This window comes from Drosophila simulans, chromosome 2L (genome assembly GCF_016746395.2).
Source record: "Drosophila simulans strain w501 chromosome 2L, Prin_Dsim_3.1, whole genome shotgun sequence".
NCBI classification, from domain to species: Eukaryota; Metazoa; Arthropoda; class Insecta; order Diptera; family Drosophilidae; genus Drosophila; species Drosophila simulans.
This window is the reverse complement of record NC_052520.2, coordinates 13,712,554-13,739,929: the sequence shown is the minus strand read 5'-3', so window position 1 is coordinate 13,739,929 and position 27,376 is coordinate 13,712,554. Positions and strand designations below refer to the sequence as shown.

Below are 27,376 nucleotides of genomic sequence, written 5' to 3'. Positions count from 1 at the left end.
ACCGTAAATTCCAGTAGTGACAGTTCATTGTTCGCTTATTCGCATTGCCACTAAAGACATCATAACGCCAGTTGTCCAAAGATAATGCGAAAGGTAAAAATGCCACCTGAAAGGCACAAAGTGTAAAGTTTAGGCTCGAGCTCTTTAGCTATCTAGTTAACTAAACTTATGCAATAATTATAATATAAGGAGTGCTGAGTAATGTGCAAGACTTGATAACAATATCTATATGTTTTCGTTGGAAGAACTAAATATTTTTTTTCTCAAACCAGAGCCACGTCATCCTTTCATTTATCAAAAACTGTCTTCGTTTCTATATTATATTCAACACAATCAACTTTAGGAGAAAAAATGAATATAATAATAAAGAACAAAGAATCTTAATGTGAGCTATATTTAGCAGTAGCGATATCTCTTAAAAAATTCACTGGCATATATTTCACAACAATCCATCATTATCATTACCTTGTCAATGGCCATGGTGAACAAATAGTTAATATCATAGCTGGACTCATCGAGGGATCTTTGCAGTAGTCCCAGAGTCTGTAAATGCCTTGGAGTGGATACGGACAGGCCAATGGCATCGCCCACCGCCTGGTGAAATGCCGGATTCGCTCCATTTCTGAAGATCTTCGGCAGATGACGATACTGCAGGAAGTACTGAATGTGCGCCATCTCATGGTGCACACTAATCAAACTTCGTTGATTGATATCCGTACAGATTTTAACGCGGAAATCGTGACGATTGCAAAAGTCCCAGGCGGATGGTTCACATAGTACCCTCCGATCCAGGGGCTGTTCGAAGATGGAGTTGCGATAGAACTCCGGACCCACCGCGGACATGTTAATGGAGGTGAAGAACTCCTCGGCCAGCTGGAACATCAGTTGGGGTGTGTAGCCCTGTTCCACCATTCTCGGCGTGACGTCGATCAACTTCCGGCCTGGATAGGGTATCAAAATGTCCAGCACATTGGACCACGACTGACCGTACATATTGCCCAGAATGTGCGAGGGAATGGGTGCTATGCGGTTTATCCGATCTGGACCATAGTAATCCCTAAGCTTGCGGCGCACATATGCATGCAATCCTTCGTAAAGAGGCCTAATCTGTTCCCAAACAATGTCCATATCCTGGCGGAAGTTACCCGACTCGTAGGCCAGATACCAGTACTCCCCGCCATTGGTGACATCTGCAATAGATAGGATTTTAAGTTAAGTATTTGAGTTCTGGATTTCAAGGACATCCTACTCACTGTTTACGTAGGCCACCTCCTGCATCACATCGATCAACTGCTCATAACTATCCCGCATTCCGCGTCCCGCCTTCCTGTGGTATTCCACCCAAGTGTGCTGCAGCTCATCCCAATCCCTGCTCTTGGCCATGATGTCCTTCAGCTGGGGTATGTAGTGAAGATCGCACTGAAAGGGCTGCTGATAGGCACAGATTCCGGCGCTGTTGTACAGGAACAGCATCTCATTGAGCAGGCGATTGTACTAAATAAGTTCTCATTCTATACTAGATGTTTGATGGAGATGCACGTATAACTCACCCTATCCAATACATCCAGGGGCAGAGCATTGGGTCCCACTTCCGACTGGAGCATCAGTTGCCTGTAGAGGCGACGGTCGAAGATGAGATCTTTGTTTATTCGCTTGGATTGCTCGGCAGTGATGCGCTGGAACTCCACATACCGCTGTTGAGCATTTAGCTAAACATTCAGTAAAACAAAATATAGTAACTATTTAGTATGGAAAGTGGGGAAAGCCATTTCATCAGCCATTTATCAAATTTATCAAACTTTATATTATATATAACACCTCCTTAATAATTTATAAACTACACATCAGATTGATAGACATATATTTATTTTAATTAAAACCAAGTTGATATAAATAAATCCTTCCTTTATACTTTATACCAATACCCCTATGATAAAGCAAACAATCTTTAAGATTAGCACTGCTGTAACACATGAAGAAGCCCAGTCATATGATGTACATACATATCTACCTTCAAGCACCGATTAGTCCACAAACAGTTTGGTTGGGAAAACACATGACATTGGCATGTCTGCCTGGGAATCTGACAAGGCGATTCGACCTTCAGAATGCGTGAGTAAGAAAACCACCACAGCGAGCCATGGGAAAACTGCACCACCACCAACACACCTACAATCAGCATTGCCGCAAAGATCGCGTGCCGTTCAACCACAATTACGCGATTTACTAGTTTTTGGCATTTGTATGTGGCCAAAACCGCTCACTCACCGCTTCCGTTTGGGTAAAATCATTCACGTTCGTCTCGAAGTTCCACTGGGCAGCCACATTGGCGGTGCACTCCAGTGATCCCTTCTGATCCGACTCCACCAGCAGGATGCGCAGCTTCTCCAACTCCTGCTGATAGCGACGATCCTGCTGATATCGCTGACGTTCCAAGTAGCCCTGATTTAGATTGAAACGATCCTGGTTCGAAAGGAAGGGATTCTCGAACCGATTGCGATTGTTGATGCCCACGAATTCCACATTTGGATTATTATTGTAGTTGTACTGATCGTTGGGATTGAAGTTACGCTCTCCTTGGGAGGAGTAGGGCACATCCGAATAGCGTCCATTGGGATTGGCATCGTTGCCATAGTTACGTTCGGTGGTACTGGAAATGGGTCCGTAGTTGTGATTGGAAAACCTAGCCCCACTGAAGGGTGAATCACTAAAGTTCACGCGGGGCGTGGGATAGCCATAGCCGATCCTCATCCGTTCGTCATCTGTCTGGCCAAACTGCAAGCGGAATTTCAATGAGTTATGACTGAGAAACTTTCATTCCACAAGGATTGTTTTTTAATAGAAATCGCCATTTTATGTGTAGTGTTGGAATAGTAAATTCCTGGTTTTAAACGGACTTTCAAGTGAAAGTTGTGCCACACCCACCCTAAAGTCGTCGAGTCCGTCGTCGGTGTTGCCACCTCCTCCTGCATCGGAGTAAGGTGGTCCGTAGCGCTGATCGCGATCCCGATCCGCTCGAAGTTGGGCCGGAGTGGTGGCCACATTCGGGGTGTATCCATTGTAGAAGACCTCAGGCTGAGGGGTGGGCAGATTCAGCTGGGGACTGGCCGAACTCAAAGTCAGGCTAAGGCTAAGGCAAAGACAGCCAAAAAGCGAAACACTGTGCATTGCGTTTATCTTAAGATCTATATTCCACACTGCCAAGGTCGCCGTTGACAGCTTAGTTATTAACTCTTTCACAAGCAATTAAATAATTTAATTGCCAGTAACTGGCAGTGTATTTGGCGCACACGATCACAGAATTCTATGGATATTTCGTTATATATCTGTAAGATTCTTGGGCAGGGGAAAGAACTTGTATCTTTCCGTTTTCACTTTCACTTAACAAGCACAATATGCACAATTTCTGGTACCGCCTACGTAGCGTCCGGTGTCACGTCTAAAACTCTACTGACTAGACAGTAAGAATACTTTTCGAAATTACTTGCCACTTTTTTTTCAACTCGAAAATGAATTCAAATTTGTACGCTGTCGCTGCCGCCGTTGCAGTTGACGTCGCCGCCAACTTCTCTATATATTTTGTATATATTCGTGTGAGATAATCGCAATTAGCACTGCGAACGACAACAACTACAATCGCATCTTCCATAAACCTGGGAACAACAATGAGTCGGAACAGCCATTTGTGTGAGTGAGTGGGATATGTAAATGTTTTTGCCATGCATGTTGGCCATTTCAAGGGAGCAAGAGTGTAAGGGTGCCCCCACATCGTACATGTATCTAGGTATATTCGTGTACTTATCAGGCGAAAAGCTCAACCGCATAATAATAGTCGGCTGTGGGAAAGTAAACGACATTTGAGCTAACTGCCCCAAGCTGCAGCTCACTCGAAATGAGTTAGAAGTTAAAACATCAGCTCAGATATTGAGAAAAACTAAGATACATACTTGCGTTAAATTCCAAAATTCTTTAACTCTAATTAAGTTTACAAGTTTACTAACTAATAATAACTAAGTCTTCTTATACCAAACTTATTCTTTCTACCAAATAGCAATCATTTGGAAATATATTACATTTGAATATAGAAGTATCTTGATCAAATTATTTAATATAAACAAATCAATGACCCAGCATAAGTAGACCCATACAAAGTCATTGCCATTAAACTGTTTGTTTAGCCTAGAGCTTCGATTAAGCTCGACTTGCATTAGACTAACTCACTAACATCCACCCGCACTTGTGGCGTTTTTATTGCTGCTCTTGACCCAGAGAAATGTGGCAAGTGTTTTGAGTCATACCGGCAAGTACTGAAAACAGGTGTATCTAACGTGCTGCGGCAAATGCGTTCCACCTGTAGCTCCAACTAGCGAAGAGAGCAAATCACCGGTAAATGAGCAGAATTTAATGACTTCTGACGCCTGAGATGTTGTGCATTTGTTTAACAATCCATTAAACTAATAGTTATACTGCTTCCATATAAGCTTAGATTTATCACTTTTCTTTGCCTTTATATCTTAAAAGCCTAGTGAAATTATTCTTATAAAAATAGTTTCAGAACTAGTCATTAAACTTGAGCTTTAAAATTCTATTTGAGTGTACTTTTCATTAGAATGCATGTGATGGAGATCTGAATTTGTACACCCTCGCTTCAGGAATTTCAATTTCTACACACGATCTTGACCCGACGGCATGTAAAAAACTTGTGACTCATGTCAGGTGAACGATTGCCGGTGAAAATCGAGATGATATATGGGCAGGGAACTATCCCCAAAGATGTTAAATGGGGGAGCATGACTCTTCACCCCGATGAATTGAATGACTGATGCCTTGATTGTCAATCTGCTGACAAACAAATGCGAATGCATATATTGTATATTATATATTAATGTGTTCGGGGAGAGGTGTGTGATTCAGGCAGTAATTAGATTGGGATCTGCGAAGTCGCTATCTGTCTCGGATATGAGCTCATAAATATTAGACACTTTATGATGTGGTTGGCTGGCTCGGTTCTCTACCTGGAACTGATACCTCCAAAAAAAAAAAAGAAACCATATTTTTTGGGCCAAAAGCTAATTACCAGTCAAGGTCGGCCAGGGTTTTATTACCACTTGGCTATGTCCAGATCGAATATAGTACAAGTTCTGGACAGCTAAGAACCGTGGGAAAATAGCGCCAAGTGCCTGTAAATCATTAATTTACACGAGTGAATAGTTTATGACGCACACCAAGCACGTAATGCAAATACGTTTTATTTTTATTTTCGCTAATAGTTATTTGCATGGTTTTAATAAGTGGCTATTGAGTGAAGAGCCCAGCGCGTCATTATAATCAAGTGCATTTTAATTACAGGGCGCGCTTATGTTTTGCATTTGGCTTAGATTATTTCCGCTTATTTTAAGTAAACAACACGTTAATCATCATCAAGAAGACGCTGACTGATTGAGAACAAATGCAAACCCAACGAACTGTGACTCTACATCCCAAACTCACTTCCCATTGGTAATTCAAGGATTTTAGAATAATATCGCATTTCACAAGGACTATGCAGATTATTTTTCTCAATACCCCTATAGTCCAAGCACAAATTTTCACATTAATTTTATTGTTTCGTCAAAAATCCGCTAATAGCTATCATTGTGGCTGGAACTACTGCCAAATCCTTCATGATCTGCGCGATTCTCGTGCGGATCGGGCTTGATATGAAAGTTGGCATAGCCATAGCGATCGCGCTCCCGCTGCGAACTGAACTCCACCTTCTCGATGCTGGACAGCGGACTTCCCGTCGTCCTGAGCCACTCCTTCATCACATCCATCTCGGCGGGACGACCCTCGATGTAACCCTTCACGGTGCCCCTGCTGGAGTTCATGCACCAGCCGCGGAGACCCAGTATCTTGGCCTTTCGCAGGGCGTGGCGCCGGAAGTTGACGCCCTGCACCCGACCAAATACCTCGAACTCGCAGGAATGGACATTCTGGTTCGCCATTTCGAAGAAGTCTCTACTTTTGTTTCCCAAGATAGGGAAATTCTGGGACTTTTGACGAAATCAAATGGGGTCTAAATGTGATTTAATCTACATTTGCGTTACACATTTTGAACAAAAACGAAAAGAATATAACACAGGCTCGGCAAATTTAAAAAACATACACAAGTTTCTTATTAACCGCCATTCCAATTTGAAACTCATATGTAAATAGATACCATACATTTATTCTACATCTGTAAAAAAAAATAATTTAACTGTGGCTGTGGCATACTTTTAGGTAGTTGAAACCAATTGATCCATAAACAGGTTTTATTACTATAAAATACCTTAAAACAGTGATTTATCTAATTTTTCTATCTAAGCCACATTTTTTTATCTTTAAGCGTATCATTATTTTTCCGATGATGAAATGCAAAGAGTTCATTTATATTGAAAGTCTTAATGCCCTTCCATTATTATGTTTTTATTTAAATAATTTACTAATGCTAAAATTTCCAAAATATCACTGGATAAATACTAAAACTTATGTCCAGCCCACTTCCAGGTTGTTCTCTTGATTCTGGTGTTGCAACCAGTCTTGCAGAGGTTGAAAGTAGGTGAGCAGTCCATCTATGCTGATCTCAGGCTCACCAAGAAGAACCTTTAGGACCTCCCTATAGTGAACCGAAGATCCCAGGGACATGGCCCGTTTCAGAATCTCTCCAATGCCTCGCTGATCGGATAAGTCACACAAGTCCAGTGGTTTCCTGGGATTGCCCATTTCAAACTGACCAGTTATGGTGCAAAAGTGTTTCAAGAGTTGGAACTGCAGAACAATGCTCAGGAAGTTGCTGAAAATCATCATAATTTAATATTCATCTCTTTACTATAAAGCATTTAATATTTTTACCTGGCATACTGGTCATCTACCTCCATGAGAAGCTTGGCCGGCACATCGAACTGTTCATTGGTTCGTTTCGTTGGAGCAGCAGCTCCGGTATAATGTTCTGTAAACCTCCAATAGGCCTCATTATCATCCGCCTTAATATGTCCTGCCAGGACCTCAACTCTATAGCGATCTAGTACATAGAAGACGGGTAGCAGGAACACAACCCTCAAGCCCTGAATATACAGGCGATTCAAACGGGCGGGCAGCTCCTTCCACTTGTTATCCCTCAGCACTCCCAGTTTTCTAAGGAATCGCGGTGAACTGGCTGCCATGGAGAAACACTTCCCGATGGCATCACTGAAATTGGGAAAGGGCTCCTCTTGGAGCAAAGTTGGTTGAATCGAGGCAGCTCGATAGTATTGCAAATCCGATTGGGCCTCAAACATATTGAAGAAACGCTCCTCATCGTTCAGTGGGCAGTAGGTGAAGTTCGTCCTTGGTAGAGCATAGTATCGCCAGGCTTTGTGCCAGCAGCGATCATCATCATCGGAGGATACTTTCTGGGCATAAGTCCAAAGTGAGCTAAAGTGATAAATAGAATTAAAACTGTGAGATATCTGATCGAATAACTTACTTCTCCAGCTGCGGAAAACCCAGAGCTCTGAAGTACTCGGCCACATTCCAGAAAACCCTTTGAGTGGTGCTCAATCCTCGACGGTGCAGCTCCTGGGTAATATTGGCCAACCCGATCTCCGGCGACGGCAGATCCACATACCATTCGGCCTGAACCCGCCGGAACGCATTTCCAATGAAGACCTCTGCCAAATGCTGGGGATAGGGTCTGTACCTAGGCACCAAGTGCTCCCCATGCATCTTCCTCAGTGATCCCCTGACATGGGCATGAAACTGAAGAAACAGCGGTCTCAATCCATGAATTATCTTATCCAGCAGAGTCATGGTCTCCTGGCCGTTCAGTTCCAGGGATCGAAACCAATAGTCCTCGGCACGAGGATACCCATTCAGCTGGGCGGTCTTCTTGTACAGATCCATAAAGTCAACAAACTGAGATCTGGTGGCCAAGCCCGTGCGGCTGCGCCACTCGAACCAGTAATATTCGATCTCGTCTAGATCTCGGCTTCCTTGAACTATGGACTGAACGTCGGGTATGAGTCTTAGAGTGCAGTTCCCCGGCTGTTTGTAGGCACACAGCTTGACATTGTGGTAATTATCGCTCATGCTGGAGGCCAATGCGTAGACCAGCTTCAAATCTCTGCCACTCAGAGCCTCATAGCCCAATTGGGGAATTTTGTCCAGAAGCCTCCGCTGCCGGGAATCACCCAATCCCAAACGCTTGAACTTGGCCTTGCGTGTTGTTAGTGTCCGCACGTACTTTATAAGCTTATCATCGGTGACCTCGATCTCCAGGAGAGCCACCAAATCATTCGGACCGCGCAGCTCATTCAACAACTGTGCCAAAACAGCCTGATCATAAATAACAGCCAGTTGCTGATTGGTCTCGTTCAGAAATCTTTCCAATGTGGCATCAGGCGGAGATACAGCCTGGGTTAATCCCACCAGGAGCTGAAACAGCAGGATCTTAGAAGTGCGAAAGATTACCCTGTCAATTTGGCTCACCAAAACCGCAAGTATCCGCATATTCCCACACTTTCTACTAAACTCACTTTCGCAACTCAATTTATTAGCTCATTGAAATTCCCGACACTTTTGTACAACGTTCTGCGCCGTCGCAGCTCTCGAAGTCAACTGACTTGGGCCGACGACAATCCATGAATCCATGGCCAGTGGAGTGAGTCCGGTGGCTAGCTGAGCGCCCAGTTGGACATTTGTAATTATAATGTGTTCCACTTAGAGAATACAACCACGACTTCACTTGGCAATATCTACAACTTGTTTACTGAGACAATTATGTTCAGCACATTGTTTTTGGACGGGGGATTTCATATATCATGAACATTTACTTACAGAACTTACCTGTTTCTATCTTGAACATTATCTTTATCTACCTGTTTGTATCATAGATTTAATATATAAGTCTTAATACTAAAGCCCAAGTTAATTTGTTATAAGCAAGTATAAAATTTATAGTTAAGATATTGTTAAACTTTATTGAGCAATGAACTGTGTAGGAACACTAAAATCATTTGAATTATGATGACACGCATTCTGAAATTAGAAAACACACATTTAGACATGATATCCTTAAATTTCAAGAACGCGGCAACTTACTATTTGAAGTAGTCCAGCCAATGTGGACATTGTTCTTGATGTTCTCCGCCTCCAGCCAAACGCGCAGTGGCTCAAAGTACTCGGCGATGGCCTTTCCGGACATGATGCGCTCTCCGTTGAAGGCCTCCAGTGCATCGGGCCAGGGCTTCGAGGCGCCCATGGACAGCATGTTGCTATAGGATTATCAAAAACAAACATATATATATCTTAGCAAATATATGAGTTCCCGAAACTTACTGGAAAGCAGCACCAGCTGCAGCACTTCCGTATATATCGCAGTTATCCAGAGGCAACTCCACATTGTTGGGATCATATTGGCCAGCCTTGATGCAGGCGGACTTGTAGAACTGGAACTGAATGATGAAGGAGACCAAGTATCTGCAAGATATGACCAAAATAAGTCAGATATTCTCGAGTAAGTTAGCAGGTACCCACCTCAGATACTCGACATCGGCGGAAATGTGATACTTGGCCGGGGCATCAAAGTCCTTTTCGCTTCGCACAACTGGTGGTTCAATGCCGGAGTACTCGTCCCTCAACTTCCAGAAGGCACAGTTCCAGTTGGCCTTGTCGACCTCACCGCGGAACAGCGACCAGCGATACTTGTCCATGGTGAAGGCGAAGGGCAGGAAAACGATCTTGTCCAGGGCGGTGAGGAAGAGCTGGTTGATGCGAGCCTCGTCATCGCGCACATAATCCTTCAGCAGGCCAATCTTCTCGAGATGTTTGGGTGTCGATACGGACAGGGAGAGCACATCACCGACAGCTTCGTGGAAACCGGGATTGGCACCAGTGCGATAGACGAAGGGTTGGTGTTGATACTGCAGGAAATACTGAATGTGTCCCAGTTCGTGATGCACGGTGAAGAGCTGATCCTGTGTAACCCGGGTGCACTGCTTGATGCGCACATCGTCGGTGAGATAAAAGTCCCAGGCGCTGGCATGGCAAACCAGATCGCGGCCATCGGTGGGCTTCTCAATGATTGACTTGTCCCAGAAGTCCCTGAAATATACAAACATTAATAAATGGACATTCAACTAATCGTATATATTGAGTACTTACTGTGGCAGCTTGGTAAGATTCATAGACGTGAAGAAGTCGTCGCCCATTTGAAACATTTTGAGTGGTGTGTAGCCCTGCTTTTCCATTTCAGCACTCACATCCACCAGGGGCTTTTCCGGGAAGGGGGATACGATGTCCGCAATCTCTGACCACTGCTGCGCCCACATGTTGCCCAAAAGGTGCATGGGAATGGGTCCTGTCTCGGAGACCACTGCGTCACCATAGTGTTTCCTCAGGCGGTAGCGCACATAGCCGTGGATCTGCTGGTAAAGCGGACGAATATCCGCGAAGATGTCCTCCAGCTGCTGCTCGAAGGTGTCGTCCTCGTACTCATCCAACCAGGCCTCGGCACCAGAAGTGAAGTCTGGAAGCAGAAAATTACATTTTCATATAAACAAGTACTTTAAACAAGTACTTTAATTCACCTAAAAAATTTTAATTTGTTTATACCGTAATTATATTCATTACTAGAATGACAAAAAGCATTGAAATTATAACGTTTTGCTGGCTAAAATTACATTAACTAAAATCTAATCTACAAAAGCTGTTTTTTGCTAAGCTAATGGATTTTGTGACAAATTGCACACCTCTCGTTTTATAGTAGTAAAAATAGAAAAGGATATCTAGGATATCTTTATCCTTAATTATCCCTGATTAAGTTTTTCCACTGAATAAATCCATTTTTGAATACTCTATTGATGTTAAAAGACTTATTCAATCGCCTTAAAAAATCATTTAAAATTGCAATAATGTTTCTACTTACTATTCAGCTTGGCTGCCTTCGTGTTGAGCTCCACGTAGCGTTCGAATTGGGATCGCACGGCGGTTCCGGCCTTGTCGTAGAACTCGCGCCAGTAGTAGGCGAGCTCCTCGTGGTCACGGCTCTTGCTGATGACCTCCTCGATCTCCGGGTCGAGGGCTAGGTCGCACTTGGTGCTGTCCTTGTAGTCGCAAACCTTGACCTTGGCGAAATTGGACTCCATGGCGGAGAGAGTGTCCAGCAGCTCGGCATAGTCGGCTTCGGGTAGAGCGGCATAGCCCAGTTTGGTCAGAGCCTTGAACTGGCGCTTGAGATCCTCCGACTGGTACGAGCGCCATTGGAACTTGGTGGTGTCACTGGCCACCTCCTTCATGAACTTGGCCAGCTCGGCGGATATCTCATTCTTCTTCTTTTCGTTCTCGTCGGTGATGTTGGAGCCATAGGCCCAGGAGGCCTCGGTTTCCACGTTGGTTCGCTTGGCCAGCTCCTTGTTCAGATTCTCCAGGTACTCCTTGGCCTGTATCTCCTCCTTGACCAGCGCTTGGGTTACCGCCAAAGTAGCCAGCAGGGCTAGCAGGAACAGTCTCATGTTGATCAACTACTTTCTCGCCTGGAAATTATAGTAAGCATTTTGAATTTGAATTTCGATTACACACGATCCAGTTCTGTTTTATATTGTTATGTCAACTCGATGACGTATCTGATGAGGAGAACGCTCTCGCGTAATTGATTAAAGTGTCGCATTTTCGGATGACTCTGGGGTCAGATCGAAACGCTTTATACTATATATCAGTATGTATCTCAAGTGATTGCCCACAATATTGATAATACTCTGGAACTCACTTCAACTGAACAAGCCGACCAATAAGATAAGATACTCGTTATGATTGTTCTTTTCAATCTGTTACAAAATCAATTTTCAAAAGAGAGTACTTTCAGGTAATCAATTATATGGTGTTTTGCTTGACAAACTACGACTTTTATTTTATCTAACATCTATATGCATAGAAAATATTGTAAATGCAACCTAGGCAAATAACAGGTGCTTTTGCTACATAGAAAGTATTAAATAAACTATCATTTTATGGTCATAGATCGTAAATAACATCGATTAGATCGACTAACCACCGCAGAAGTATTTCAGATATTTCTTGAATTTATGACCATGTCCACCGAAATGACTGTGGAAAACACAATAGATCCGTGGTGTGCAGTGCACGATTCCGATAAGATTATCAAGGGATTATAGTGACTGGTAAAATTGAACATTTATAGTAAATATAAAAAAGGTACTAATCGCGGAACAGTTCGCTAAGTAATTATGTCATAAAAGTAATTGTTAACGATCCCAATTAAAGGCTACTAAAGGCTATTTGAAAATCCGTTAATTGCGCTAATGCGAATGACTTGTTTCAAGTTCTCAAAATTCGAATCCGAAAGAGAAACTTACGTTCTGTCCGACGATATTTCCCAATGGATCGAACGTGACCAGTTCGCCAGCGGTCTGAACTAAAACTGAGAACGCTGGAGTAAGATTGCGTGAGTTTTATAGCCAAGAGCAGAGAAACTGCCCGAGAATCGACCGGCAATAATGCACTGAGAAAAAAAAGATAGGCATACAATAATATGTTCGTGGCTGATCTGGAAACACAGTTGTTGCTATATTTCGTTCACTGTTTCCCTCAAGCCAATTTAGTCTGATATTGAAATAAAGCTAGGCATTTTATGGTATTTCACACTTATCAAATTCATTCGGACTAATCTCTTGAGACATAAGAGCAGACGATAAAAAATATAAATATATTTAAAATATAAAAAATAAGTAATTAGCTATGGAATTGCAACTCATATAAAACTTTTAAGTACTTTTTTAAGAAATAATATTATGAAATGCTACATATTGTGAAACGAAAAATGAAATAAATTATTAATGTAAGGTTCTTACAAATACAGCATGATAAGTGAAATTTTTTAGAGTGACTTGGGCTATCTGTCCCTCGACGTGCCCAACGCTAATCGAGTGACCAAACGACTTGATGTCGCCGAGAGAAATGGTCGATAAACTCGAGCATTATTTATTTTTAATGCGAGATCGGCTTAGTCGCGGCTGAGGTTTCCAATCCGTCTGGGGTTCTCGGCCAGGTAGGCGCAAAGATAAGCCGACGTTTGGGAGATCATTAATATGCCTGACACATTTCCTCACATTTGGCAAATATTATTGAAGACGGCACGAAAAAAAGACTAAGTCAATAAAAGGTGATAAAACTTGCGATGAAAATAAACTAATGGGCACTTATCTCTCTTTGGGTACAGAAAAAAAACATAAGTTTGCGGCCATTGCACCTTTCCACACACTAATTATTTGCTAAATATTGTAACTCTTACCTTTTTCTTTTTTTCATTTATATGTGACCCAAAAAAATTCATGCAAGAGAATCGCTAAAGTCAACTTAACTTGCGATCTGGACAATATTTTAGTATAAGAAGTATTAATTTTGATTCCATTTTTACTTCATTGTAAATTACATACTACATACAAAACTTAGAGCCTTCTTACAGTCGGAAAGTAAAATGTAGAATATATTCGAATAACCCGCCGATGGTAGAACAATCGATACCTAACTTAGTCGACAGCGCGTTTTCCAGCACTGAAATGACTGAAGCGAAACAGCACTGCATGATGCTACTTAGGCATTGAAATCAACCAAATTATACGACATGAGTCAAATTTTACCTAACACACTCCACATATTGTTGCCTGAAATTCAGCAACCATTCTTCCAGCCCATCTAAATTACCCGCCAAAAAACATCGTACATTGCATGCTGAGCATTGCGGACTGCGCAGTCTGACCGTGCATGCGCCATCTTGTTGTTTAACAAAGGAAGAGCGACAACGTGAAATTTGCAGAACGACACACCAAACAGAGCCACTAAATCCGCATAAAAGGTAATGCAAATCGCGCAGGTAAACAGTTGATGGACGCCATTCGATTCTACCTGAGTGCAGCTGACAAAAGTGCATAACAATATCGCGGCGCAGCAGCGCATCGCATCGTTTTTATTTCGCAATCGCAGTTGCTGCAGTATCGAAAATACCAGAGCAGAGAAAAGCAAAAGGCAAAGGCAAAAAGCATCTGTGTGTGTGTTCGATTGATTATTCAATAAAACGAAACTACGCAATGCGCATGTGTTTGTGTGCGTCACCAGTTGAAACAAAAACAATACAATAACAACAATAAAGTACGCTTTTTTATTTCGAAAACAATTCGTCAGCAAAAAAAAAACAAGAGTCAAGAAACAGCTGGAAAATTCAAGCATCTAGTGGGTGTTTACTGTAGCTCCTCAGTTGGCAGCTGTGTTTCTCAGAATTCTCATATGATATGATTGGTAATTTGTATGTTTCAGTACCTCGAACTATGGAGGTTACACTCAGCTCGGGCGGATCATCGAACGCCTCCAGCGAGTGCGCCATGGATGGCGGGACGAATCGCTGTCGCGGCTTGGAGACCAACAATGGGACCTGCGTCCTCAGCCAGGAGGTAAAGGATCTGTACAGGTAAGTTGGCCACGTGGTGAGTGCTACAGGTGGACTATTATAAATCGTGTCAAATCATCCATACAGGTCCCTCTACACCGCCTCCAAGCAACTGGACGATGCCAAGAGGAATGTGCAAACGGTGGGACAGCTATTCCAGCACGAAATCGAAGAGAAACGCTCGCTACTGGTGCAGCTGTGCAAGCAGATCATCTTCAAGGACTACCAATCGGTGGGCAAGAAGGTGCGCGAGGTGATGTGGCGACGTGGATACTACGAGTTCATTGCATTCGTGAAGAAGAACTGGCACAAGCAGTGCCAGGATGCGGACACGGCCCAGGAGAACATGCAGAAGCTGGAGCGATTCCTCTGCGCTGGCATCTTCAACTACAAACGATTGTCGGCACGCATGGAAGAGATCTATGATCTGGATCTGAAGTATTTGATTGATTTCTCCATAATCAGTGATGGCTACATAAGCGACATGATCGGAGACACCATGGAGTCATCGCATTCGGGCACCCACGCGGTGGACAAGAGTCTGGAGGCCGTGTCCTTTGCCCTCGACACCATACACTCATCGCTGCTCAGTCTGGGCGATCTTCATCGCTACTTTCTAGACTTTCGCATCGACAGCAAACTAAGCATAAGCAAGGAGCAGGTGGCCAAGTACTATCTGGAGGCCTTCAAGCTTAATCCTACCATTGGCATGGCCCAGAACCAGTTGGGTACACTGCACTACGGGCAGAATCATGATCTGGACTCCACTTACCACTACTTGTACTCCCTTGTGTGCATCATACCATTCGAACTGAGCGAAAATAATCTAAACAAGCTGTTCGCCAAGCACACCGAATACCTAGAGCGTATGGATCCAGAAAAAGTAGACTTCAGCATCGAGGATTTCTTTGCCCGTTTCTATCTGATTGTGGACATATTTTTCTTCGACAAAGAAGTGCCGGACTTTAACTCCCTGTGCCACTGCGTGCTGATTGATCTACGCAAGATCCTGTGCTCCCAGCAGCTGCGAGTTCCGGAGCCAAGCATCTTCAAGATTGTCTCCATTCTGTTCTTCTGCCTGTCCAAGCTAAAGATGATTAACTCGCCAAGGGTTTACTCACTGCACGCCTTTCTGGTGGCTGCCTGTTCCGATCTAATGGACGCCTGCATCGTCAGCATCGAGCAGACAATCCTGGCTCGCGCCGAAGACAACGAGCGCTTCCAGGCGGAGTACGAGGAACGCTTTCAGGAGTTCGATACTGTGGTGCGCAAGTCCCGTAATGAGTACAAGAACTGGCTAGCTGCAGTAGGCGAATGTGAGCGCAAGGACAAGAAGTTGATGCCACGCCCGCACTCTCTAAAAGATTGCAGTTCGGATTCGCGGGACAGCCAGCACTCGGGCGAGGAGGCAAAGACCCAGGAGGCTGCTGACGGCGACAAGATCGGTGAGGCCGTTTCCACGCGCTCCAGTGACGAGGCCAAGGAGTCCGACCTTAAGACCCCGCTCTCCTGCAAGAGCAAGCGACGAGGAATGCGTCTTCGTCGCCGGCGCCGCAAGATCGCCCAGTCGGACGACAGCTCCTGCTATGACAGCGAAAGCGAACTGGACACAGACTTTTACAGCGACGAGGAGGATTACACAGATCTGAGTTCAAACTTTGACACCGATTTCAGCGACATTGATGCAGCTGATCCTGGGGAGCCATGCGGCGAGGAGCACTATGCAGCAGGTGAGTCTTTGAATACCAATTTCTATCTAAGCAAAAAAAAAAACCTTTTAAATCTTTTTTCTAAAATTTGTCGAATCCTTACAGCTAATTACAGCAAAAAGGAGCGCAAATCTGGCGGCGGCAGAGGAGGCGGTGGCTTGGTGTACTCCGACAACGAAGACGTTGTTATTGAGGAGGAGAAAATCGTGTATCCCAACGAAGTTGAGCGTAGGTCCAACTCACAGGAGGCGGACTCGGAGGAGTTGCTGCGCAGCTTTGAGGTACTGCAGCTGAACTTTAAGAGCGCAGATGATGCTCAAAGCAAGCCATTGGAAGGCGTGGCGGTGGCACCACCGCCCGTCAGCTTTTCAGAGCCACCAAAGAAGCTGATTTATCGCAACAAGTACACCAAGATCAATCCCAACATAGTCATTGACTGTCTGCACAATGAACCGACCATTAGAGCCCTGAAAGTGCTTTTTGACTGGCTGCGCGTCAACCCGGAGATACTCATCGGCTGCTACCACTCGAATCCGGAGTTTGTGCACAAGATCATGAAGCTTCTCAACTACTGCAACATCGACATCTTCACCAGGAAGGTTTACTTCGAGCGCGACCTTCTGACCACCGCCAACGTGCGCGATTCCCTGGTCGAGTTATTTGATGTGCGGGCTAACGTTCCGCTCACCGAGGACTTTGCTTTCAAGAACTTTGACATCTTCCAGATCCCCCAGATTACACTGGACTGGGAGACCAGTATCCGGGAGCGTGTCACTCCCCAGGAAGAGTCCATTCTCCGTATTTTCAAGATGGTCGACTTTGGCTTTTTCATTTGCAAGCAGAAGAAGTTTAACTACAGATTCTGCGTCAAGACGCGTCGTTTCACCGAGACCCAAAAGAAGAAACAGCGCGAGGAGAAGAAGGGAGGCGGATCACGTCGCCGCGAGCGTCGTACCGCTCCGAAGACCAACCGAACAAAGCGGAACGAAGGACGCACACGTCGCTACTCCGATCGCAAGAACGGCATTGTCCGCAAGAGCTACACCAGTAACGAGGAAAAGGACACCGTGGAGGAGTGCCGCAAGATGCCGCGCAAGGGTTACCTAAGGAATCGCAATGCCGAGAAGGCGGCTGCTGCTATAACCAGTGCCACGGGAACCTCTTTCGCCGGCGGAACCTCCGCCTCCACAACCACAAACAGTGTCATCGAGAAACTGAATTTGCAGTCCAGCTCGGGCGCCGACGAAGAGCGCTCGGAGGCCAAGTCGAAGAAGTGTGAGCTCATGGGCAAGCTGTGGCTGCAAAGCGAGGTGGAGACTTTGGAGGAGGAGCTGCGGGACAGTCCCGCTCATGTGGTGATGTCCCCATTTGTGGTGGTCGATTCAAAGGCATTGACCGAATACAATGGCATAGTCAAGTCGCTGGTGAGGACCAAGAAGTGCATTGTCCTCATTCCAAATGCAGGTGAGTGCGCGTACCTCCGTGTGGGTTGATAAGTTTGACATCGAATCAACGAAGTGGAAAGTAACAATGACATAGAATGACGCCTTTAGAACTTCAAAATTTAAATAATCTATCAACAAGTTTATTACTTCGTGGTATTCCCTGAAATCCAATGAACTTTTATAGTAGAAAAGATTAGATTCTTAACACTTTTGATATGACGGTAGCACATTTAATTTGCCAGTTGTTTTGCTTTCCAATTGTTTTTATAGTTAAGTATATCCACAATTAAGAATGTACTTAACCTGTACCCAAGGAGAAAGACCCCATGCTAATCGATTATCATTTCCCATTTAGTGCTCAATGAGTTGGATGACTTGAAGAAACGCAGCGAGAATGTGCGCCATGTCATCCGTTGGCTGGAGCAGGAGTTTAAGCAGGGCAATAGGCACTTGCGTGCGCAGCGCGATAACGAAAGTCAGCCGCTTTCCCTACTGAAGATATCACGCAAGATGGGTGAGTTTAGCAAATATTTATCGCACGAGAATGTGCCAGCTAATGGTGTTGTTTTTTTTTTTTTATTGCTACCCACAGATCGTGACGCCTCGGTTTTCCTTCAAATTGCCCAGTTCTGCAATCACCTGGTGGCCAACCATGCCGATCCGCACGTCAGCGAACTGAAGAAGAGCGTCGTCACGTACTTGTCCGGCGATAATTTGCACGAGAAGAACCGCCAGCAACAGAACTTCAGCTACACCGGCATCCTTGACTCGATACCCGTACGCTATGCCCAGATCCAGAGCTTCTACGCAAAATTTAAGGCCAACAAAAAATGAACGGGCCCAAGTGGAGCGGCAACGGTAGCGGGCGCTAAGGCGGCAAAGGCAACTGCAGACCAAATGCAATGCGAGCTAATAAGGGTGCGAGCGTGTTCTCTCTGTACAACCACAAATCGACATGGAGTTCCAAAGTTAACGATGGCCGTGGACGACGGCAAAACCAAACCAGCAATCGCTGCTGCAGCCTCGGTTGTGGCCGTGTTTTCCCCAAAAAAAAACTGAAACTGAAATTGTTACCATCAGCGGGAGCAAGATTCCGCCAGCCTAGTCTGTGCAGCAGCAGCATTGCGTGGAATTTGCTTGTTGTGTTTAGACCAAACTAAAACAAAATACCAATCAAAATCGTTCACTTTCAACTCGATGGCTACAATGATGACGACCTCCCAGCAAATGTTAAATGGACAATGGCAAACGCACAATCATCAACAGAAAATCAAAAGAAAAAAATCGTAAAAAAAAATATCAATCAATCGAACAACTTTTCAAGACCTGAGCGGTCCACGGACAGAAGATCTTCGTGGAGCAGCTATTTGATGTTGGGAGAGCGGGATGACGGCGACCAGGACGGATCGGCCTTCTAATCGGTTATTTGCTTGATGTACCATTTCGTATTCAAGATTTCGCATTTCCTGCGTCGGGCTGGACTTTGGATCCAAACACTCTTGATCTTTCCTGCAGTTGTGTTTCGTTCTCGGTTTGGCAGACAGAGTTTATTTAAATTTTCACGCTTCTGACTAGGCAATCCGCGTGATCCTCTTCGCAAAAACAAAGTATATGATATATATATAACAAACTTACATTTTAATGCAGTCCCAACTAAAGTCTCTCTTGTGGTTCACCAATGCAATTTCCCAATAAAGAATAAAGGAAAGTGCCGCACATATGTAAACAAAATTCTACGTCATTCTAAATGTTTCCGAAATTGAAAGTTATGTTACATTTTGTTTGAATAATAAAGCGCCCAACCACAAAAATGTTGTTTTAATAGGGTTTTCATTAAAACAGCTTTTGGTTGACTAATCAGAACTGGAAAAACAGGAAATTTAATGCTATATATTTTTCACATTCCTCGTGAAATAAAAAGCACACAGTTTAAAATGTTTAATAGATTTTTATTGAAGGGTTTTTCTTTTGTTGTTTTTTTTTTTGTGGTTTTTGTGTGCTACTTTTCCTTCCAATTAGATTGAGTTTGTCACGTTTTGTGGTTTGTAATTCGTACAAATAGCGTACACAATACATAGGGGTGTATACATATAGTAATATTTAGATTGATTTATAACTATCTTGTATAATAGTTTTGAAATACTTTCAATTAAATTTTTGTCTACCCAGATTCCATACAATCAGAATCCAATTTTTCCGCAGCATAATATCTAAAACGAGTTATTTCTGTTTGGAATTTATATAGCAAAGAATTTTGTGATTTTGGTTCTGCATAAGCTACATTTTGGGCGTGTTCATTTGTTTAAACCGATTATCAAGCAATTTCAACTATGTATGTATATAATATATATATATGTTCGTGTATATTGTTTAGCATAAGTTTGTTTTTGGCTTTAATCTTAGATTCATTTCGTTTATACGTATATTTTGCATCAGCTTTTATCTATTGTTTAGGTTGTATAAGTATGTTTTTTGTTACGTGAAGTCTTTTGCAATCTGCTGATGGTTGTCGAAAGTTACAATAGTTACTAAATAATTGTTTTGCAAACGATTTAAAAACCTGCACACTATTAAAAAAAACAATAATAATAGTTTCACGTAATACGAAAATAATAAATTATACACTTGAGATTACAACAAGGCTGTACAGGTTTCCATGGCTTAAGAACTAAACAAACTAAAAGGAAACATAAATAAAACTTGTGAATTTCCATTCAACACTTGCCAAATAATAATAATATTAAACATTTGCACAACATTCCTAAAACCTAAACACTCTAATCGCTATACATTTTTTACGCTCGAATTTAAACTAAGTCCGTCATGAACAACAAAAACTAATGAAAATTCACGTTTATCTTATTTCAATTTTAACTAATTCAGATCACACCCGACACCGACTTCTCGTACGGAGTGCCCAACGTGTCGCGTCTCCTAGGCAAAGTTCCACTGGCCGTCAGAGGAGCCGCCTCTGGGCAGCCCAGTCCCTCGAGCAGCTCCACCAGCGCCGTCGTGTCCTCGACATTATATTGGGGAGCAGGAATGCCACCGTTTGTGGGCGGAGCAGGAGCCGGAATCGTTGTGCCCGCCTGCGCAGCTGCAGCGGCCTTGATCGATTTGGCGGTGGCCAGGGATTGTGCCGCTCGAGCGTAGGCCAGGCAGGTGCGACCCTCATGATCCGTGTGCTTGATGTTGGCGCCATTCTGAAAGGAGCAATACGTACATATTAACAACTGATTCACTTGATTTGATTTCCAGTCAACTTACCCATATGAGCAGCTGTGCTATGGCCAGATTGCCTATGGCACAGGCAAGCAGCAGCGGAGTTCGCACATCTCTTGCGCTGACATTCGCATTGGTCACCTCGGACGGGCAATTGGCCAAGATCGAAACGATCGACTTGATGTCCGCCCTAATCACAGCCTCGATCAACTGCTGACCCGGACTCGGGCTGGGATGCGCTGAGGATCCATTGCCCAGTGGGGTCAGGAACTCCTTGGCCTCGTACTTGCTGCGCACCCATCGCTCTTTGTCCTCGCGACTGGCCTGCGATGTGGGCTTGACCCGCTGCCGCGTGTTCGACTCCCAAACCGAGTTGGCCAGACTGTTGCCAATGGCGAGCATCACACTGAGATGCGGGGATCTGTTGAATAGATAAATTATATGTTAGAATTATGATAAACAGGCAAATTATCAATAAACTTACGGCCAGTCATCCAGGCCCAGAGAGCGAACCTTGGATATGTGCGAGCCAAGATTGCGATGCACACCCGAGCACTCGATGCACATGAGTACGCCCAAGTTCAAGCTAGCCCATTCAGGATCTGGAAAGAGTATAACAGAAGGATTAGTAAATATACAAGTAACCGATTTAAAGTTAAACTCACTTGGCGCTCCACAGTCGACGCAGAAGCCGTTGCCAGGAACCCGCTGACGGATGGCCAGCATGGCAGCGAGATCAGTACTGGTTGCCTGTTTGGTCTTGCTGCTCTCGATGCTCTGCAGGCTCTTGAAGATCTCCTGCTCGACGGCCGCTACCCACTCGTCGCGCTCCTCGGAATTGGCGGCCTCGAAGTGCCACTGCTTGGAGTCCAGCGATACAATGTAGAATTCATAGCCATCGTTGTCGTCCGCCTCGTTCGCCTTGACACTGCTGCTTTTCATGCGGCGATGTCGCTTCTTCACGTTCGGCGTCTGGGCCTCCAGCTTATTTCCCGCATTGGCCGCTTCTCCGGCGATAAAAGTCTGTGAATTTGAATTGGACATGGCTATGCCCTCGTCCCCGCTCGTCTGTTGTGAGCTGTTCGACTTCAAAGGCTCTCCACCGGCGCCAGCTGCAATGGATCCGGCTCCGAGTAGGGATAATTTCTCGCTCAGCTTGCGCTGATTGTCCTTGGCCAGGGTGAGACAACCGATGCCATCGCTGATCGTGTTCTGAGCTCTTTGACCATTGGCCATCAGTGAACTGGTGAGCGCACTGTTCGTGATGATGCTCTTGGAGCCACGAGGTTTCTGTCCCGGCACCTTCACGGTGACGTACTGCAGCGGAATCTCCTTGCCATGCACATCGTCCATGTAGTCGTGCAGTGAGGGATGATAGGTGAGCCTGCCGTCATCGCACAGGGTCACATACTTCTTCTTCCACTCCTTGTTCAAGGACTTGCTGGAGCGCTTGTACAGGTAGCCCTGTTTGATGGGTATGGAACGTCCACTGCCCAGCTCACTGCTCTTTGGCTCCTTCTCCTTGTCGGCCTTCTTCGAAGAGGAGGGGATGAACAGGTTGGAACGTCGCCGGCTCTTGCGGCTCGTCGTGGGCGTTGAGGTGGGTGTGGGCAGCTCCTTACCCGGTGGTGGCGCCAGATCACGGGGATCGCGCAACTGCACCTGGGAGCAATCACCCTGCAACGAATTGGCCGCTCCGGGATTGTATTTGGTGATGTTGTTATTCTCGTTTGTGGTGGCACTGCTGGCCGCTTGCAGCGACCAAAGTTTCTGCTCCGCCTGTGCGAAATCCGCACTCATTCGCAGTGGCAGCTGCTGCTGGCCACGTTGTCCATTGGTCGGCGCCTGGTAGGAAGCCAATCCCAGGCGATTGCCCTGTGGAGTTGTGGGTCTCGCCGGTTGCATCTGTGGTGGCAAAGGCAGGCGCTGCGAGAGGATCTTTTGACAGGCTGAAAAGGATGAAGTGACTTTTGATTAGTCCTCTGTGATTATCCTATTTGAGCTCGGGGTACTCACCATCCTGAAAGACACGCTCCACATTCAGGCCGTAGGTGGCGCAGGTCTCGTAGTAGGAGCAACGCTTCAAATCGCTGGCCAACTTCCTGGCACGGGTATCGTCAATCACGCGAGGATTGCGCTCGCTGATGGCGTCTATATAGATAAAGGGAGTAATATTAATAAATGATGTAATAATGAGTTATGTAAGAAACGAAAATGTTTATATTCTTTATATTATATTATTGGCTATTTACCTTGCGTGCCGACCAATATCATGGGTATTTCCTGGCCATTTCGAAAATGCGCCATTTTCGTATAGTAGTTGTAGATGGTATTGAAGCTGCCCTCGTTCTCCAGGCTGAACACGAAGATTACCGCATCCACCCAGCCAGCGAACTGCAAGGGAAAAAGACGAAAAATCATATAATGAGTATAAAATGGCAAAGGGTTGGCAATTGGCAAGGGAAAGCAGAAAGCAGAAAGCTGAGAACGGAAAACAAAGAGAGTCCTGCGAAAACACGGCGCGCTTTGGGACGCGTCGAGTCCTTGACTTTGCGATGGATTCTGGGGAGGAATGACTTGGATTCGCCATCGATGGGATGGGGAGTAAACAACATGCGGCGTCTGGCGGAAGCGCGCAAAACAATGGTCATATGTATATAGCAGCTCCTTTTTCCCGAGGAGTTAGAGTTGTTTTTATTTTTCATCCTTAAATTCAGCTGGGCCGAAGGACTCAACACACACACTTGAGAAAGTCGCTAATGAAGCACTTGAAGCCTTCTTTCCACTCCACTCCACTCTGCTCCTCTCCGCTCGCCAGGCAGACGTGTGTTAAACTTTTTAATGATTTTTGTATGCCCCAAACACACATGCACACACACACACACACACAGAGAGTTTGGCAGGATAATGAACTTTTATATGGCATGTAAACAGGCTCTGCTGTTTCTGCGCAGGATTCCAATTGAAGGCGACGCCAGGAAATGGAGTTTGCCAGTTAATATTGATTGACTGTCCTTCCGCTCGAATCAATTAATAATGCATCGCAGGCATTTTACCTGGACCGAATGCCTGAATTATTTATGTAACTCGCTCATGGAGAAGTTGCTGGCACTTTCGAGCTCGCTCGGTTATCCTGTCACAAAAAGGAGCAGCCTTTCGGCGATGGGAAAAAAAGCCGCCCGCACGCGACGCCAGTCGACAAACAACTGGCTGCTAGAATGTCCTGGCAACGAGGACACTCGTCTGCCTTGCTGTGTGCATTGTGTTGTTCTCGTGGTGGGTGGTTGGGCTGGCCTACCCACTCGCCGAAAACCAAGCCGACCCCCCTTCGTCCTGGGCGCCTCCATCATTGCCACTTTTTATGATTTGTTGTGAAAATGTATGCAGAGGAAACAGGAAAGCAAAAACGAAGCGCCAGTGCAAAGGGGGTCGCAAAAAAAGTTGCACCAACTGGCGACGAAAGGCTCGAGCTCACACAGATACTCGATTGCAGGGTGTGTGTGCATGTGTATGTGTGTGTGGGGGGAGGGAGAGCGGAAGATCCGGTGTGTGCTTACTGCACATATGTATGCTGATGACGAAGAAAAACAACTGCAGATGTAAGCAGGACAATGGGGATCACAAAAGTGGTTCGAACTATAGGCAAACTATTTGCAATGAATCGAAGACTCGTATCCCTAAGATACAACTTAAAACTTAAAAATTTGTATAGTTTTCTAGGTGAAAAACTTAAATTGAATTGAAACATATAGTTACATAAAACATATACTTTCTTAATATTTATTTCTAGTATCCTATCGGCAGCACCGCGAGTGTACACCCCCATTTTCCGGCTCTGACAATAAGAAATCGACCATTCTTTGGTCGCATGCAATATTGTTGTCGCTGTTTCTCGTCGTCTAGTATATGGTAATGATATCCTTCGCTGGGGAGACCGAGAAAAAAAGCAACTACAAATGCGACAGAGTGGCGACAAGTCGACCATTGAATGAGTGATTTCAACCAGAGTTGGGCGAGGGTGGGTGTAACTTTCCGGGTTGTTCTCATTTTGGGTGGGTTAGCCGATGTAACGACTACTCTCGGCGTAACTTTTGAGGGTTATTTGTACCATGAAATATGAGTTTATTATGTCCCATAAAGCTGCGACTGCCATGAGTTGGCCAAAGAAAGTGATATAAAATTAGTTGATTTGGTGGATTGGAAGATATTACAAATGTAACGAAAGTGGGAGTTGAAATAGAGTGTGTGCATTCAAGTGAAAGAGTTGACTGACAGTTTGACATGCAGCGAATATTATGTAATGTGCATTGTAGTGCAGTCAAGCGAGAAAAATCGCTTATGAAATGTGTCAATGCAGTTGACAGTCGCAAACTTTAATTAAATGTTTAGAAATCTTAAAAACTCCTCTTAATACATACTCTTCAAACTGTACGCTTGAATTTCAGTTACTCTCAAACTGTAGCTCACAAACTGTACCCAACAAACTGTTCCCAGCAAACCGTTCCCTAAAAACATTTATAAGCCGTAATCCTTTGTTAGGTTTTCCAACGATAATTTAGGTCAATCATCTGCTTGACTTGCGAAAATTTTCCAAACTTATAATTAAAATGGATGGAATTTAAAAAGCGAAAGCAATTTGAATAAGAATCGCTAGCAACGGGTTACAACAAAATAGTGAAAGACTGCCAGTCAGCGGGGTTAGAGCCAGGATTATAGGGATATTATTGGGATTTCAAGGGTCGCGTGTCTGGCACATTTTTTATGAGCAACCCCCTAGCTAACCAAAGCACCTCCCCCCTTCAGGACACAAAGTACTAAGAGTGTAAATAGAACCGCAAATAAAAAATGTGAGTGAGACTAGTGAAAAGCAAAAGCAGCTTAAAATTTATAATCCTCACTTTCACCCTTTAAGCCGCAGGCGCAGGAGGCCAACGGCAACTTTGGCATTTGGGGTAGCGAAAATTGCAATTGCAAAAATGCAAATGCAAATGCGAATGTCGGATGGCGGCGAACTCATGCAGTATGCGATATATCAAAGCCGAGTGCCGAACAAAAGCTCCTTGAGCCACAGAAGACCCTCGGGGGAATCAATGAGTCAAGGCCCTGTGTTCAAATGTAAATAGCCCGTGGTTAAGTTGCCTTTAATTACGCTACCCAATCTCGGGAAGGCACTATACATTGATGTATTGACAAAAGACGAATTCAATTGCATTCGGTTTGGGATTCGAAGGCTGCAGGACGAACTTTTGCAGCTCAGGGGTTGGCAATCAACTGAGAGCTCGCTCCGGTATTGTGTGTATTTTGCACTGGGCAACCTCTATAGAACCTCTTGGACCCAGTTACTGGCTATCGGCCAGGAGATGATGGCCGAGATGACGATGATGATGGTGATGCGGCTGCTGCATCACGTTCTGCCATAATGGCCAACAAAAACTGGACCCGTTGAAATCGCTTATCTGGCATTGCGACAAAGTCTCGACTGCCTGCCAAAGGTCGAAGGTTGAGTTTCGAGTGACTCATGCCGTCCAAAATCCAACTCCCCAAAGTCCAGTCAACGCAAACTTTCGTGCAAAGAGCAAAGAAAATTTCAACTAAAGGCAAGTTGAGTGGCCAAAACTTGGATAATTGGTAGCGAGAATATGTCTGAGGGCCACAAAAAGAAAGTTACAGGCCCGAGTTCTGAGCGTTTCAATCAAATTATATTGATAAAAAAAAATAGAACTGAAACCACCCCCAGAAGCTCTCCCAGTTGATCCCACGTTGACCTCAATCCAAATATTTACAAGATGATAAGGGAAAATTTATTTTTCTACGGCACGGATAACTTTGAAGGCACAGCAATGCCTACCCCTAGTCATACATCATTTTTTCCATTCCCATGAATATTTCATGGGAAAAGCATGGAGTGGAAACCCCAAGGACTTACCTGCATTTCGGGAGCTCCACCCTCATCGCGAATGAGCAGCAAGTAGCTCTGGCCATCGATGAAGACCTCCTTCTTGAACCGACCACCTTCGGGCGACTCCTCCTGCATGTAGGATCCGGTGAGATAGCGATGCACCAGCGCCGACTTGCCGGAGTTCAGGGAACCGACGATTCCCAGCCTCAGATCTGGCACCGAACGAGAAATGGTCCATTCCTGACTGTTCACAAACGAATCTGTAAGAAAACATCAAAAACATCATTAGCCCAGTCGTTTCACTTATTATAATTGGAAATAGAACAAAAAAGTGGAAAACAAGTTTGGGCAGCGCAATTAGCGATCTCGAAGAGGTCGAAACCCGTTTCCCTTTTTTGACCTACATGTGTCGCGGCCAAAAGTTTCGAGCTCTCAAGAAACCATCCTCGCATCATTATGCAAATGTATCCTTCGTTCGCGAAGGAATCCTAAATACACATTCATCATCCTTCGAGCGTATGTTGTTTAGCCCGCTCGCTTGATTGACAGCACAAATGTTTGCCAGGAAGCTTCCTTTTCAATTTTCGGCAATTGTCTGATGCTCCAACACTTTTCTGATTTAAATTAGCTTATTGTCAGTCAA

At 44.7% G+C, this 27,376-nt stretch overlaps 6 protein-coding genes across 8 annotated transcripts in view; 1 reads left to right on the top strand and 5 right to left on the bottom strand.

The window, feature by feature from the left end:
* The window catches only part of LOC6732278 (angiotensin-converting enzyme), a 40,948-nt gene extending 37,485 nt beyond the window's left edge, over positions 1–3,463 (bottom strand). Inside the window, exons 1-6 of the mRNA XM_016180125.3 lie at positions 2,926–3,463; positions 2,269–2,775; positions 1,551–1,709; positions 1,254–1,494; positions 466–1,190; positions 3–106 (exon numbers count right to left, since the gene is read on the bottom strand). Of these exons, the coding sequence (XP_016024942.1) occupies positions 3–106; positions 466–1,190; positions 1,254–1,494; positions 1,551–1,709; positions 2,269–2,775; positions 2,926–3,168 (1,979 nt within the window). The 5' untranslated portion in view covers positions 3,169–3,463. The remainder of the gene's footprint in view (positions 1–2; positions 107–465; positions 1,191–1,253; positions 1,495–1,550; positions 1,710–2,268; positions 2,776–2,925) is intronic.
* A 2,107-nt stretch (positions 3,464–5,570) lies between these two features.
* LOC6732277 (acylphosphatase-1) lies at positions 5,571–6,136 on the bottom strand. Its single transcript, XM_002079370.3, has one exon. The coding sequence runs from the start codon at positions 5,982–5,984 to the stop codon at positions 5,622–5,624; it is 363 nt and encodes a 120-aa protein (XP_002079406.1). The 5' UTR covers positions 5,985–6,136; the 3' UTR covers positions 5,571–5,621.
* Positions 6,137–6,433: 297 nt separating this feature from the next.
* LOC6732276 (angiotensin-converting enzyme) lies at positions 6,434–8,637 on the bottom strand. Its single transcript, XM_002079369.4, has 4 exons — positions 8,488–8,637; positions 7,487–8,433; positions 6,874–7,434; positions 6,434–6,814 (listed from the first exon to the last, which is right to left on the bottom strand). Exons 1-4 carry the CDS (start codon positions 8,506–8,508, stop codon positions 6,508–6,510), a joined length of 1,836 nt encoding a protein of 611 aa, XP_002079405.1. The 5' UTR covers positions 8,509–8,637; the 3' UTR covers positions 6,434–6,507.
* A 314-nt stretch (positions 8,638–8,951) lies between these two features.
* On the bottom strand, positions 8,952–12,473 carry LOC6732275 (angiotensin-converting enzyme). Its single transcript, XM_016180122.3, has 7 exons — positions 12,372–12,473; positions 10,925–11,531; positions 10,162–10,525; positions 9,535–10,101; positions 9,337–9,477; positions 9,100–9,272; positions 8,952–9,036 (listed from the first exon to the last, which is right to left on the bottom strand). The coding sequence occupies exons 2-7, from the start codon at positions 11,508–11,510 to the stop codon at positions 9,020–9,022; spliced, it is 1,848 nt and encodes a 615-aa protein (XP_016024939.1). The 5' UTR covers positions 11,511–11,531; positions 12,372–12,473; the 3' UTR covers positions 8,952–9,019.
* Positions 12,474–13,555: 1,082 nt separating this feature from the next.
* On the top strand, positions 13,556–19,423 carry LOC6732274 (protein SMG5). The gene is made up of 6 exons (XM_039297738.1): positions 13,556–13,870; positions 14,329–14,479; positions 14,546–16,188; positions 16,273–17,631; positions 17,968–18,126; positions 18,205–19,423. Exons 2-6 carry the CDS (start codon positions 14,340–14,342, stop codon positions 18,444–18,446), a joined length of 3,543 nt encoding a protein of 1,180 aa, XP_039153672.1. The 5' UTR covers positions 13,556–13,870; positions 14,329–14,339; the 3' UTR covers positions 18,447–19,423.
* Positions 19,424–19,540: 117 nt separating this feature from the next.
* LOC6732273 (centaurin-gamma-1A) overlaps positions 19,541–27,376 on the bottom strand; it is a 53,738-nt gene continuing 45,902 nt past the window's right edge. For 2 of the 3 annotated variants that reach the window (XM_039297745.2, XM_039297747.2), the window contains exons 2-8: positions 26,761–26,993; positions 23,087–23,228; positions 22,851–22,985; positions 21,500–22,783; positions 21,319–21,436; positions 20,880–21,255; positions 19,541–20,815 (exon numbers count right to left, since the gene is read on the bottom strand). In XM_039297745.2, coding sequence (XP_039153679.1) covers positions 20,492–20,815; positions 20,880–21,255; positions 21,319–21,436; positions 21,500–22,783; positions 22,851–22,985; positions 23,087–23,228; positions 26,761–26,993 — 2,612 coding nt within the window. In that variant the 3' untranslated portion in view covers positions 19,541–20,491. Of the gene's footprint in view, positions 20,816–20,879; positions 21,256–21,318; positions 21,437–21,499; positions 22,784–22,850; positions 22,986–23,086; positions 23,229–23,890; positions 24,043–26,760; positions 26,994–27,376 lie in introns of those variants that run through there. The other variant, XM_039297748.2, reaches the window with a different exon arrangement.